The following is a 14232-nucleotide window of genomic DNA, read 5'->3' as shown; positions in this document are numbered from 1 at the left end:
AGTAATGTAAGCCACACCATAGGGCAGGGGGAGGAGAGGCTCACACCCTCCAGTCATTCTCCAAACAAAAAATAAATATAAAATTCAATTTAAATATGGGGGAGGTCTGTCGCGGAGAGCAGACATGCCGGGGCTTGCGAGGTCTGACAAAGAAGGAGGAAATTTCTAAATGTTGCAATGCTAAACTCGCAGGTTGCAGACCATAAGGAGTGGTAGCAATTGGTCCAGCTGACCAACACCCCACCCCATATTTGTTGGGGTCCAGGTCCAAGTGAGCTCTGACAAAAGCCTCCGAGGAGGCCCTTCTGTTCACAAAGGCAAAGTTCACTGCTGCTTCCGTGCTTAGGGACCGCGGGAGCACCCCACAGAAAGGACGGCGAGCCGAGGCCCTGCTGGATCCCGTCACGGCAAGCCGTTTCTGGGATATATGCCTGCCGTCATTTTGTTCCATCAACTTGCCACCAGGTTCAACTTGCAGCGGGGTAGAGAGACACGGAGCTCATCCATCACCCAGCCGCATTCTTCGGAGGAGAGCGCTGCGGCGCAGCAGTCTCCATGCCCTTTCCAGCTCATTGGCACTGGGCACAAAAGGGCCGTTCTTCATGCCGGGGGGCGGGGGGGGGGGTTCAGTGGGAACGGGGGCGATTGGGAAGGCTGAGAACAACAAAGGCTCACCTACCCAAGGAGTCTCACTGATAAATTAAGATGTCATAGGCCCTTGAATAAGAGCTGCCAAGAAGACTAGTTGGGATTTCTTGAGGGTGGCAAACGCCTTCAGCACCACATGAGCAGAAAAATGCCCGAGGTGGCATTGGGGGAGGGCAGCTTTGCTTGGCAGGAACATAACCAACGGTGGTTAAAGTTAGTCAAACGTAAGTTTCTACGTCTCTGTTTTTAAACGCTCTCCTGTCCACTGGCCTGTAACCTTCAGCACATTCTCAGAAATAAAAGGAAGCCGGATGTTCTTCCAATTTGCATCGTCTCTGTCTGGCTGCCTGGAAGAAATTCCCAGCCCACCCCTGGTGAGCAGACTGAATGCCTACTAACAAACCTAGGCTCGATTCCCATGCGTTCTTACCCCAAAGTTGTCTGGTGTCACATGCTGAAGATCAGGCCCTTTAACAGGGTGCATTTCTTCCTCTCAACTTATCCCCACCTCCTAGTTTTGTGGTCCTGTGCAACAGACCAGGCTTGGGGTCCTCATTTCACCTACAAGCAAGTACTGAGGTGGTGGGAGAAATCTAAGAGTATCGCTGCCCTGACTGAGAATTCAACAGGGCCATTAAAAGGTGTGATGTGTTGTGAGGGGTACTTATCCTGTCCAGCAACACCTGCAGGGGCAAAGGTTAACTGCCTTTGCAAGAGAAATACCTGACATACAGCCTGTATCTCAACAGTGGAGTCAGAAGAGGCAACGGGTGGAGAAAAAAAGGGGTCAGCCAGGCTGCCAAGATCGTTACGCATTTTGAAAGAATTTGTTCTGATTTTAAGGTACTATAGGTTTTGCCAGCTCCTGCAGAAGTTTTGAGAAAGGGGGCATGGCTTCTCTTGTGCAAAGCTCCGTGCGCACAGGTGCCACCCTAAGGGCCCTTGCCAAGACTCTGGAGAGCCACTTCCAGGCAGAATGGGCAGCTAAAGCAGCTTCACATGCTCATGGGGGCAGGGGCCACAGCTCAGTGGCAGCGCATGCGCTCTGCACGCAGAAGGTCCTGGGTCCATTCACTAGAAGCATGTAGGCGCTGAGCTAGGCCTGATCTGGTAGGAGGCAGCTTCCGACTGTCCCTGGCACCTCTAGTCACAAAAAGATCTTGAGCAGGACGGCCTCTTTCCACTCGAGATTGTGAGAGCTGCTTCTAGCCACAGCAAGCAAAACCGTTCTGCTGTGCAGCAGCTTCACCCACCCCTATCTGGATGACGATCTCCTTTGCTCCGCTGGCCAGCCTGCCTTCAGTAAAGAATGTACGAACTTTCCCCTAAGAGAAGGGGTTCTGTCACAGTAACCTTCCCTCTGCCTGCGCCCAGGGCAACCTTCTGCACTTGACAGAAATAGAAGTGTGTCTTTCCTAAAGGCACGCCAGTGTGGACACAGCGGAGCATCTTTCCCTGCATGAATGGAAAGCGAGAACGTGGCCGAGTTACAGCCCCGGGGTGGGGGTGGGGGCAAAACCCATCCTTTTGAAAAAGGGAAGTGTTGATGGGGAAACATACAGGTGCCACACATCGGACAGGGCTGTGTGTGAGCCCTGGGGTTCTGTGAGCAACACCACCAAAGCCGATACAGAGTATAAAATTCAACACCTCTACCTCAATAATTTTTTGAAAGCAGAGTTCCTAGTCCCTACGGCTGTGAAACCAAACTTAAAATAGTGGGGGTGGGGGGATGGTATGATGAAAGTTGTAGGAAACTTGAATGCTTCGATGCCTCTTTTGTCTTGTTCTGTGCTGGGCTTGAGAGTGGATTTAAATGCAATTCATTTGCATAATCAATTTGGGGCCCCCAAATTCAGCTTTTCATCGGATGGAATTTGGGTTCCCCTGCAGCAGATTTTAAAAACTCACTTAAGCTCAGAGTACAAAGAGCCCCATTTATAACCTTCTCTTTTTGAATGTGCTGATTCGCTGGAGATTCAACATGGTTCTCCTCCCCCCTGCCCCCCCGCCCCCCGTTCAGCGGCTGTGGTCACGGTTCACAGGCAGGATCGCAATTTTTTTGCCAAACATTTTCTTTTCCATATATATAGATATACGCGCATGCCTCCAATATAAACGGTGCTTTTAGAGCCACTTGCAAATCTAGGAACTTTGACGTCACTCTTCCTTCCACCTACTCAATCTTGACCACAACAAAGAAGAGTGGTGGGAAAGTTCAGATGGAAAACCGGCAGCCGCGCGCCAAGCCTCAGCCAGAGGAGAGGATATTTATTAGGCGATCCAGCGCAGGGCAGCAGCTTGCCCATCAGGCCGACAGAGCCCTGGGTTCAAACTCCAGCCAAAGCTTCTTTCCGGCTGTTGTGCCTGCTTTGCATAATCAGAGAGAGGCGTTTGAGGGAAGAATCCAGAGGCACTGCACAGAAATCTAGGAGAACTCTCCTCCCTGGGCTCCGCTGGGGCTCCCCAAAACATGGCTGCTTCAAGCAATCTCTGCAAAGCACCATGTTCACTGGAAAGTGCAAGGCAACTCGCTACATCTCTAGCCTCGACAATCCTACCTGTGAACCGGGAATGTTGGTGGCCCTCCTCTCAGGGTCGTTGTGAGAACTGACAGTGCAAAGGCGGCAGGCAAAGCACATTAAGCATGCATGAGGTTCAAATGGTCAACAGGAACCCCAAACCCTGTTATGGAGCAGAAGAAGACAAAGGCAAACCTAGAAGCTGGGTCAGGTGTTAAGACAGGGAGATGCTTCCCTGGGTGAACTCTAAAAATACTCCTCGCTGTGGTGGCAGTGGGGAGGGAGAGAGGATTCTTTGAAGGAGCTCAGCCTTGCACTCTCTCGCTATTCCCAAGCATCCCACGCCTTTCTGCTGGCTGGTTTCACACATCTGGGGAACTTGGTAGGGTAAAGTCAGCCTGCAATTTGGCCACGTTCCTTTTCAGAAGTAGGTTTTAAGGAGCAGAAACTAATACCACATTTAATGGACACTCGAGCTCTCAAAACGAATTATTTATCCAAAAAGTTTATTTTATTCTATTCTAATTTTTTTCTTTTTTTTTAAGGAGGAGATGAATGGCTCTCGTAGCAAATTTTCCATCCGTGGTGTTTTCTTTTAAGTCTTCAACCCCAATCCCGGCTCTTGCCCTGGAAAAGCATTCAAGGAGAAATTCACAGGGCGAGGAGGAGAAGCAGGATAATTCAGCATTAGCAGGGGCGGGGGGGCGGACGCCTTCCGTTAATTAGGCCCTATTGCTCCTGTGAGCGCTCCAGTGGGAGAACAGCCTTTACTGAAGATGTCATGGACTTTGAAGAAGCTCAAACTCAGGACAAAAGGGAGAAATGTGCTAAGGGGAAGGCACGCTTGGCAAACGCTCACCAGGATCAACTCCTGCCCGGAAACCTATGTGCCCACTGTTGAAGGATGTGTGGATCCAGAATTGGCCTCCACACTCACCTACGGACTCACTGTTTTAAGACCGTGTTCATGGAAGACAACCTTACTCGGCTACGAGGGATCGCCAAAGCAGCACCAGCACAGCTCCTGCAAACCCTTCTCTCTGCTTTTCTCAAAATAGCCGGAATCGGTTTCCCCCGGGGATTCAGGGCCCTCTGGGAGAGGAACAGAGGACCAAAGTGGGTGATTAAATTAGGGGACGCATGACTGCACCCCAATGTGGATTGTCACTCAAGCACCGGACAAAAACTGCGGCAACAATGCAAGTCCCAGCCCCGGAGGTCACCTCTAACAAGATTAGCTATGCATGCTGGGAGACGAGACTAACAAAACTCCCAACGTGTTTGAAACCTTCATTATTCAAGGGAGGGGGGGGCCTCTTTGAGCTGCTGGCAGACCGCAAATCCTCTATTAAGTGATGTGCCCAAGGCCACTGACAAACAGAACAAAAAAAAAAAGCAAGGGGGGGGGGGGTTGAAGAAAAAAAGTGGGCATTCAGTGAGCCTCAATATACCCCAGGGAATTGTTCCCACTTTTCCGTAGCACCAGTAGGGGTAGCCTCCCAGGGTGCCCCGATTTGAGAGCCCGGGCACACCATGAATCCTCCCCACCCCACCCCCCAGCTCCAAGTTGACTTTTCAACTCCATTCCGCATTAGAGGCTTTGTGACTTTGAAACCACAGAAAGCTGCCTCCCCATCCATCACTGACACAGAGCCCTCTAAAGTCTTGCGGGCATTTCTCTCCTTTTGCAGTGGGAAAGGCTGTGGGCACATGGAAGGAGACACAAGAGGAGGAGAGCCCAGAGGTTCTCTCCACTGCCAGGAGCTGGGCCTGAGAGGCTGCTGCCTCTGGACCAGACTAGCTTGTGGCAAAGAGGACGGAGGCGAGGGTGAGGGGCTGGCCATCTGCACCAGGGGGCAGGCAGGGCAGGAGTGCCCTCGCTATGCTGAATGAAGCAACAGAGCAGGCACACAAAACGGGCACTACAGGACAGGAACGCTCAGCTATTACAGCAACACTGAACCCACCAAATGTTTCCTTTTTGGTTTGAAGTGCCGAGGTATGTTTTCAATGTACCCGCCATCCGCTTGCTGGTTGGCCTGGCAAGGGGTGAGGGCTGGGTCAGAGCAGCACCGCTGCAGGAGCTGTGCACCTGAGGCCTAACACAGTTTAACACATTCAGCCACTGAACATAGCTGGTGGGAGAAGGGAAGGGGGGGTGACACAAGGCCTGTTGGTGCGGAAGATTGTGTGTGTGTATGTTTCTGCAAGAGAGCCCAGGAGGACTACGCTTCTTGCATATTATTGTAAACGCAGTGGAGAAGCAGAAACCTGGAGCTTCAGTAGCAGAAACCATAAAAGGGTCCAGGTTAGATTTCATTCTCTCAAAAGTTTATCAGTGATCTCAGCAGCTATCAATATTGATATCTATAGTTATATATCTGGACGGGGTTCAACTAATGAGCCCCAGTAGCAGACAACTGCACAGGGTCTTCCTCTCATGCAACATAGCTTTCCTTCTCCCCGCTATGCCCCCTGAAACTTGCTCTGGGGAGGGTGTCAGAGTGATACGGAAAACTGGGTTTTTCCCTAACAAGAGGAACCCACAGAACAGCCTGCAGGGGCAGAAGAGGTGGGATTTTCCCATCTGGCAAGCTGAAAGATCACCTTACCATAATGCCGAATTCCTTCCTCCGTTCTATATTTTTAGCTTCTTTTGACTACTGAGCGGAAGTGAACTGAGATGCAACTGCTGGTCTTTAGGTGCACAGGAAGCTGCTTTTATGCAGGAGTCCAAACCACCGGTCCTCCTACACTGACGGGCAGCGCCTCTCCAGGATTTCAAGTGGGGACTCTCCTCCAGCTCTATCTGGACAGGCCAGCGACTGAACCCGGGACCGTCTGCAAGCAAGGCAGATGCTCTGTCACTGAGTTACGGAGCCTCCAAAGGGTGAGAATTACCCACCTGTGTCTTCACTGGTTTCTGCAAGTCTCCTTCCTGGTTAGACAGGAGGCCGGTTTGGGAAACCCTGCTTTAGTGAATTGTGGTGCGAGCAGAGAAACCTAATTAATAATAATACTCATGTTGTTTTTTTAAAGTAGATATATAGCCTGCTTAATTTGCAATGATATATAGCCTGCTTAATTTGCAATGATGCTCAACGCGGCTTACAATCCACGACACGAAAACAGCAATAATGCTATCACTGCTGAACTAACCAATATGAAGGAAGCCACAGCAAAGCCAAGTCCCCATAACAAAATCCAAAACAGCTCTTGAAGTGAAGATGCCAAAAGATGCAAACAACATGCAGCAATGCAGTGCCTGAAGTTGTGGAAGTGAAATGGACTTTTGCTCAAAAAGGAAGGCCTTCTCTCTTTGAAAGCGTGCCTCTGAGCAAACCCGCAGCCATTGAGAAAGGCTCCTGCGCACGGCCACCAACATGTGCCCCTTTCGCAAGGCAGCGTGTGCTGCCCACCCACCAGAGGGGAAGAGGAACAAGTTCTCTGGCTCAACGGGAGAGCGAAGCAGCAGTGCCACCAGGCAGTCACTAGGGGGGGCCCTCATGCCCCAAGATCTCTCCCTCTTGCGTGGAGATGCACTTTTGCTCTGTGACTCAAGCCCCACATTACTCGGGGCAATGACCAATTAAGCGATCTTCACTGGTGATAATTTAAAACACACACACACACACACGTGTCAAGGCTGAAGGTGGCACTGTGAGTTGTTCAGCAGGTGGACCACAGGTTGGCTGAAACTTTGCCCTAGTTTGCCTCGCAAAGGCTAAACAAAGATGAAGGCCCATTTCTTATGAACAGCACATTCTCTGCTGCATGGTCTGCCTTGGAATGCAGGAGAGGGACCTACACGATTGTAAAAAGAGTCACTTTATTCAGAAAGCTAGCAAGACAGGGAGGGGAGGCCACAACCCTTCCCCTGGCACGCTTGTTTTCTGTGTGCAGGGATGCATATTTATTGTTCAATGCAGAGAAGCACTCCAACCTATAAAACATCCCTGCCCCACTTGCAGTCTGATGTGGCAAAATCCACAAACAGGGTTTATCACCTGTTTGTGACGACAGGGCACAAGTAAGAAGGTACAGTCCAAAGCTATTTGGTAGAATCAAGCCTGTATAAGCCTACCCCAAGCTCTGTTCATGCTAGAGGGTAGGACTGTGGTGACAAACTTGGAGGGCCAGTTCAGATGCCATAAATTTTACAGATAGGTTGAACTGAGGCAGATGGAGATTTATTGATTCAAGCCCAAAGTGATGGTCAAGGCTGAACCCACATCTCTTCCCTATGTCCCAAGACATATAAACTATGTTTTTTCCCCCATTCCCTTCGTCTCCTGCACCTTTCTGTCTTTCTTCAGGGTCAACTATAAACTGGAAGCTCCTTAGGACAAGGTTCTCTTGCTTTTTCATTCTCTTAAAGCGCCGTGCAGACTTCACCGTTGTCACTGAGGTGATAACGGAGATTGAGAGCCAAGCATCGGCATTTCTGGGCGTGCAGGAAGAAAGGTTTCTTAAATCCTTGCCTCCTTTTCCCCAGGCCACATGTCTCCTTACAATTCTATGAACTTTCACCCAGACATTTGCTGGCAGGTGAAACAATGCAGACTTTTGACACCCTGGCGTGGTCACGTTGCCACTTAACTCGGCCTCTGCTCACATCACTCGACACGCTGTGACTCAGGGTGACAGAAAAGAAAACACCGGCCACGTCGGCAGCTGTAATTAATACTTGGAAGAAAATTACAAGAGCCTCCTCGAGGCCTGGCCCAGATCCACGGGAAACCGAAAGGATGGAAGGCTTTCGGACACCTTCTGGAGGGTGCAAGTTTAATCAGATTTCTTCCCTGGAAATGAGGACTTCCGGTTTGCCGCAGCCATCGTTAAGAAGCGCTTTAAATGCCACTTTTAAGAGGGGGGTGGGTGGAGAGAGATGTTTTAGAAATGCTTACACTGAGAAAAATATAGATATGCATTCTTTTTGTACAGTTTGTTTCTTTAAGAAAAACTGCACACTGATGAGGAAGTAGGGTGGAATGGGCTTATGAATGAACTTGCTGAAACCTGGAAGAGCTGGAAAACGGCTGGTCTCCAACTTCCACCTGAAGCATCTTCAAAGGCTGGAACTGCCATGTTTTATTCTCCACCTCTTATTTGAAAACATGACACTGCACATTCCACTCACCCCCCCTGGCATCTCTAGCCAGAAGGATCCTAGTTAGGGGTCTTGGAATGACCCTGAGGAACTGCTGCAGCCAGAGCACAAAAATTTGGCGGCTCAAGCAGGTATGAGTCACCTTTACAGGTGAGCTGGTAGGCAGGAATGAGCCGGTGGACAGAGCTGCAAGTTTTCACATCAGATATGTTTTCAGCTGGTTAAACTGGATTTTCATAGCATTTTAAACCAATATTGTCATATTTGCTTTTTAAAATGTACTGCTCCACTGGGACAGCACAGGCTATCCTTTCAGAAAACACACCCATACATACATATAATGACCACTAATTGCATTTTAAAGAGAAGGCAAAAGTAACTGAATGGGTATGGGGTAGGGGGAATATTGCTTCCTTGAAGACCCCCCCCCTTTCCTTTCACACACCAGAAAACTAGGCCACCCATCAAATGAATGCAGTTCCAGTGTTTGAAATCATCAAGGGGAGCAGGAGGCCAGATTGCCTGTAGAGCAAACACCACTTTGCCTCCTCATTTTAATGAAATTACTGCACAGCCCCATTTCCCACTCATCTTTCCGCCACGGCTCATTTCGAAATGCTCTGCTGGCTTCCCAGTCCCCGGAGGCCGGTGTGCGGCTTCACTCAGCTGCTGCTGCTGCGAATGTTAAAAAGCCGAGCTCGAGAGGACAGGGCATCCCATAATCTCAGAGCACTTGTGCACTTTTTGATCACCCTCAAACATTTGGCAATGGGGCGGGAAGGATCATCGGGAGATCTGAGCAGCTGGATCAGACGACAAGGCCTCTCTCTAGCCCCTCGGTTCTGTTTCCCAGCATGGTGCAGGTGCCTCTGGGAAGTTCGTAGGCAAGAGAGGCAGGCAAGAGCCATGGGGGAGCCTGGAAAAAAACCCCTTCCAAATCCCTGTACAGTTCAAGAGCAGTGCAGCTGAGCTGCAGGACGGCCCTGTTTGGTCTCCAAGGGGAACCCAGCACTTCTGAGAACTCTCAGGAATGGCTCTTGGGCCATCACTCTTTCTCCTCCCAGTGGGTGCTCTTTGCTCTCCAGAGTAGGAACTTGGTCAGCTCCCAACAGCAAAAAAAGGGTTCTCCGTTAAATCAATCTTGTGTGGACAGGTCGGCTGCAAGTGCCTTTCAGACGCTTCAGTGCCATAGCTAATGGGAAACAATGAAAAGCCCAGAGACTCAGCCACAGCAGAGGCAACAGCACTGGGAAGAGAAACCATGGGGGGGGGGAGGAATGGACAGAGAAGCAGTCTCTCCACATGCATCCAGAATACCACCTTGTCTCTTGCATCTTTATGTGTTCCACGGTGTGGGGAAAGGCAGCTTCCCACGCCACCCGTGCACCAAGACTGGCCTCTGACGTTACAGGCAGCGCCACTAGCCAGACCTGTGAGTGTCACCTGCAACCGAAGCATTCAAACCCTGCCTTTGTGCCCTAGCAATAGGACCTGAATATCTTCTATATGGCCTGAACTTTAGTCTCGCCCCCTCCCATTCCTCCCTTTGCAAGCTCGTTTTCTGATGGCTGACTGGAAATGCCATTAACAAAATAAATATCCAGGAGATGTGCTGGCCTCATGGACAATGAGCGGTTTCCTGCCATCCAGGTTCCCACTGCATCACTACCCCTGCTTATCTGGAAAATTACGAAACCATTGCCCTTATTAGAAAAGCGACTGGGCGATGCAGTTATCTCAAGCCACAGAATGAGCTGCAAGTTCGACATGCTGAAGACAGCAGCAAAAGGCCCAGTTTTGCTTTGGTTTTGCAGAGTGCTACTCGGATAATTTGCTTGTGCCACCACTTACATGGGCATCTCCTCTCTGCCCATGGCACCGGGAAGTCTGGAGAGCAAACAATGTGTCCATGGTGCCCTCGTCATCAGTTCCGATAAGCAGGCAGCAAGTCTATGCAGCACACCAACGACAATTTCTCCCCGTGCGCGTCACTCACCTAAATGGTCTTTTTCCATTATTATTAGTAGTAGTAGTATTATTACTTATTGAATTTATATACTGCCCCATACCCGGAGGTCTCAGGGCAGTTCAAAATAAAATCACAATCTCTAAAATTAAATTAAAAACAATAACCCAATAACACACACTCCCAAAAAGGAGCCACATTTTAAAAGGGCATAGGATGTCGATCAGGTCAACCAAAGGCCTGTTGGGAGCTGACCAAGAGGAGTGTTTTTGCCTAGCGCCTAAATGTGTATAATGAAGGTGCCAAGTGAATTTCCCTGGGGAGAGAATTCCACAGATAGGGAGCCACTGCAGATAAGGCCCCGTTCTTGTGTTGCCACCCTCCGGACCTCTTGGGGAGGAGGCACATGAAGGAGGGCCTCAAGAAGATGATCTCAGGGTCTGGCTAGGTTCATATGAGCGGCGGTCCTCTCAATGTGAGGGATAACCTTTGCACACTTAGCAATCATAGTCAGCATGTATACAGTGCTTTAGACACTGACCAGTGGCTGTGCTCACTGAGGCTGATGGGAGCTGGAATTCAACCATTTACGGAGGGCAGCACACCTGGCACATTCAGCACTGGTAGCATTTGCTCAGACCTGCCTTCCTTCCGAGGGCTTTCCTGCAGGTTCTGTTGTTAATACAGTTTGCGTGAGCTTGCTATTGCTTAATCATCCTCGCAATAAAGTAGGGATGGGACTGACCTGGTCTAAGCGAAGAGCCCCGTCCACGAACCGCTGCTCACGCAGCTTCTTGGCGATCTGGTGGAGGTTGAGGACGGCCTGGCGAACTTCATCTACCGAATGCTGGGGGGAGATAGCGGGGATTTCCTCTGCCGCAAACACCTTCTCGGGGTTCTCAATCATGCTCTGGGCATGGTCGTAGCTGAGCTTTGCGCAGGAGCAGATCACAGTCCGCCCAAACCACTCGTCAATAATCTGCAACGACAAGACGGCGAACGAGGAAAAGTGAGTTGGTTAGGGCTCTTTTTCATGTAGAAGAGATGCTCCAGGAAAATTCATTGGAGGAACGTGTCTAGAAAAATTTGAAGGGTGCGGTTCTTACCTTGCCTTACAGACATGGCCGTATGAGAGTCAGTGTGTTTCACATAACCAAAGAATCCACACTGTCCAAATAAGTGCCTGCAACTTTACAAAGGATGTAAGGATGACACCCCAGGGTCCATCCTTCTCAGTACTAGCAGTGTCTTCTCGTGATCTCAAGCAGAAACTGACCATGAGGTCTTGTATACATTCCAAAAGGAACAGGCTAAAGGTCCCTCCCACCAATAAATAGTAAACCCAGAGGATGAGATACTAAGAAATTGAAGGGAAAAGTGGGCAGGCAGGGGGAAAAGAGAGGCAAAAAGCAGCTCACACTCTAGTGGAAATTTTCTGCTGTCCCACTAAACATCAGGCCATCAGCAGGGAAAAAGAAGAAGAAGCCAAGCCAGTGGGAGACAAATAATTAGCTAGCTAATGAGGAATACACAGTTCCTATCTTTTGCTCCGCGTAGCACGGCAAGGCACTTTTCTTCCCAGGCCCCCTCCTGCAAGCTGCTGCGGAGGAAAAATGAAGAATTGTGTTGCTGGAGACAAGCCCTAATTGCCTGCAACCATATGAACTCTCCATGAAGAGAGGCATGTGCCCTCTTAGCGCGACACATTAAACGGCTCTTAAGCCATTCCCTCCATCTTCTGCTCACCCTTCTTAATCCCTGGCTGTCAGGAACAGCTGCATTAAGCCAAGGTCCTCATTAATCTCGACCCGCGCCGTTACAGCTCAATGCAAGACATCTCAGAGCTATTGAAAGCATTAACATTGCCGATCTGTACATGAGCTAATTCCATAAATCCAGGCAAATCTGCCTTAAAGGTGTTACTGCCTGGGCATGGGCATAGGCAGAGATTTCCCGTCAAGTGCAGCTCTCCAGAGTCAAGGGCAACCAGAGCACAGCCTCTGGGCAAGATGCAATAAATTTAAAAAGGAGGAGGGAGGATGAAAGCGGCTTCCAGCCCAATGCAAAAGCTGCAGAGATCTGAATGCAGGCCAGGTGAACTGGTTGGGATGTAGAGGAACCCTTTGGCTGTTCAGTTTGGGGCTGATGGGAGCTGTGGTTCAAAGAACATTGAGATGGCAGTGGTTTGTGGAAGGCTGATTCACAGGGATTGGAAGCAATGGAGATGCAGGCAACAGTTGTGGTATGAAGGGGTGGAGAACAACATTAATTCATGGAAGAAAGAGATCTGTCTATAGCTATTAACCAGGGTGGCTGAATAAAGTCTCTGCCAGGGCCGTCTTAAGCACCTTTGGCGCCCTGGATCCCCCTGCTGCCCCGTTTTCCAGTGCGGCGGGCGGGCAGGCGGGCTCAGGGCTCAGCGCGTAGCACGGTCGCCGAGGGCGCTGCTGCGCAACGGGCGGGCTTGCTGCGCAGTGCAGCAGAGCGGGCGGCGGGTGGGCAGGCGTGGCTGCGTGGCACCCCCTCTGGCGGGCCAGCGCCGTGGCGCACTGCGCCACCCAGCCTGGCCGTAGAGCCGGCCCTGGTCTCTGCATTCAGAGGCAATGTAACCGGGGTGGGAAATAACTCCAGGCTTTTCTACCCTGCTGTGCACCCCAAGTGTTTTTTCCTGGCTTAAATGTGTCCTTGAACTCTGACTTTTGACTTTGGCCCTGCCCACCGCTGGGCAGGAGCCCCCTGGAAGATAGAGAGGAATGTGGCCCTAAGGCCTAGATGTATCTTTGAACCCTGCAATGATTCTTTGAATACCATTTGCAGGGGTGGTGTGTGAGCTTATGGGCTTCTTGGAGACAGCTGGTTAAACCAATTGGAACCAAGGTGCTTGACAAGATGGACTTTTTGACCGAGCCAATATGGAAATTCTTAAGTTTTATGTTCCACCCAGAAATGAACCTAACTCGACCAATTTCCACACAACAGCTCTTGTGCTTCCTAACTAGCAGGAAGCCTCCGATTCAAGTCTTCCCCCTTGTGTCGTCAGCGCTGCCAACTCATGCCTGCACATCTGATGTTGTGTTTTTTGAGCTTATCTGGTCAATCAATGGGACAATTCAAGGGGCAATGCTGAATGATTTCTACCTAGTCCTGCAAAGCTGCTCGGGCTTACCTTGCCTTGAGGAGATAGCTTCCATATGACGGAGAAGGTGAGTCTGTCTGTCATAGGATTGAGACTGCACAGCTGCTCACAGAGGAGCTTGGGGAGCATTGGGATCACCTGGGAAACAAAAGGATTGCATGTGAAAATGAATTCAGTTTCCCTGAAAACAGTATTTTAGTTTTCCACTGACACCAGTGCAAAGATTTCTGCTTGTACAAAGAGACTTTCCTCCCTCTGTTCACCACCCCCATCTGCTCCAGAGAGTTGGAAGAAGCCCCAAGGGCAGAGTTAGCAGCAGGCAGGGGGAGGGGGAGGAGAATGCTTGGTCGCACAAGCAAATAAAGTCCTTGCGCCGATGGAACAATTGCCTTAGCGCTACATTGGATTCCACCCATAAGCAATAATGTTGTGCTTCTACTACTCTACTCTGCCATGCTATGTACATCGATTTTTTTTCTTACTGTCTGCACCATCTGTATGGCAAATTTGGACAGTGACAGTCAAGAATTGGGCTTTTCCAACAACGTCCTACTCTCGTGTGGAATCTCCTTCTCCCAAAGGTGAGGAAAGGTGCAGTTCTTTGATGGCTTTTCGGAAAAGATGGGACACACACACACCTCCTTTATCAGCCTTCTAGTTGACAACATTGAGCTGCTTCACACAACACACTAAGCCAAACATTGGCTTTGGGAGACCACGCAAATGAGAAGAGCCTAGAGCCAATTTGTGTCGCCGCCGCCCCATCCTTTGTGCTGCCTTGGCTTAGCACCGTGTCTGAGCTAGGACTTGTGGTTAAGCTCCCCCCCTGCTAAGCTCAAGCTGTACCTAA

At 50.1% G+C, this 14232-nt stretch overlaps 1 protein-coding gene across 5 annotated transcripts in view; it reads right to left on the bottom strand.

Annotated features, from left to right (window-relative positions):
- DIS3L2 (DIS3 like 3'-5' exoribonuclease 2) overlaps positions 1 to 14232 on the bottom strand; it is a 199118-nt gene that overhangs the window by 49294 nt on the left and 135592 nt on the right. For all 5 annotated transcript variants that reach the window (XM_035132946.2, XM_035132943.2, XM_035132940.2 and 2 more), the window contains 2 exons: positions 13413 to 13520; positions 10992 to 11225 (listed from right to left, as the gene is read on the bottom strand). In XM_035132946.2, coding sequence (XP_034988837.1) covers positions 10992 to 11225; positions 13413 to 13520 — 342 coding nt within the window. The remainder of the gene's footprint in view (positions 1 to 10991; positions 11226 to 13412; positions 13521 to 14232) is intronic.

The sequence above is a fragment of the Zootoca vivipara genome, chromosome 5, assembly GCF_963506605.1.
Source record: "Zootoca vivipara chromosome 5, rZooViv1.1, whole genome shotgun sequence".
NCBI lineage: Eukaryota > Metazoa > Chordata > Lepidosauria > Squamata > Lacertidae > Zootoca > Zootoca vivipara.
This window is presented reverse-complemented; position numbering and strand designations above follow the sequence as displayed.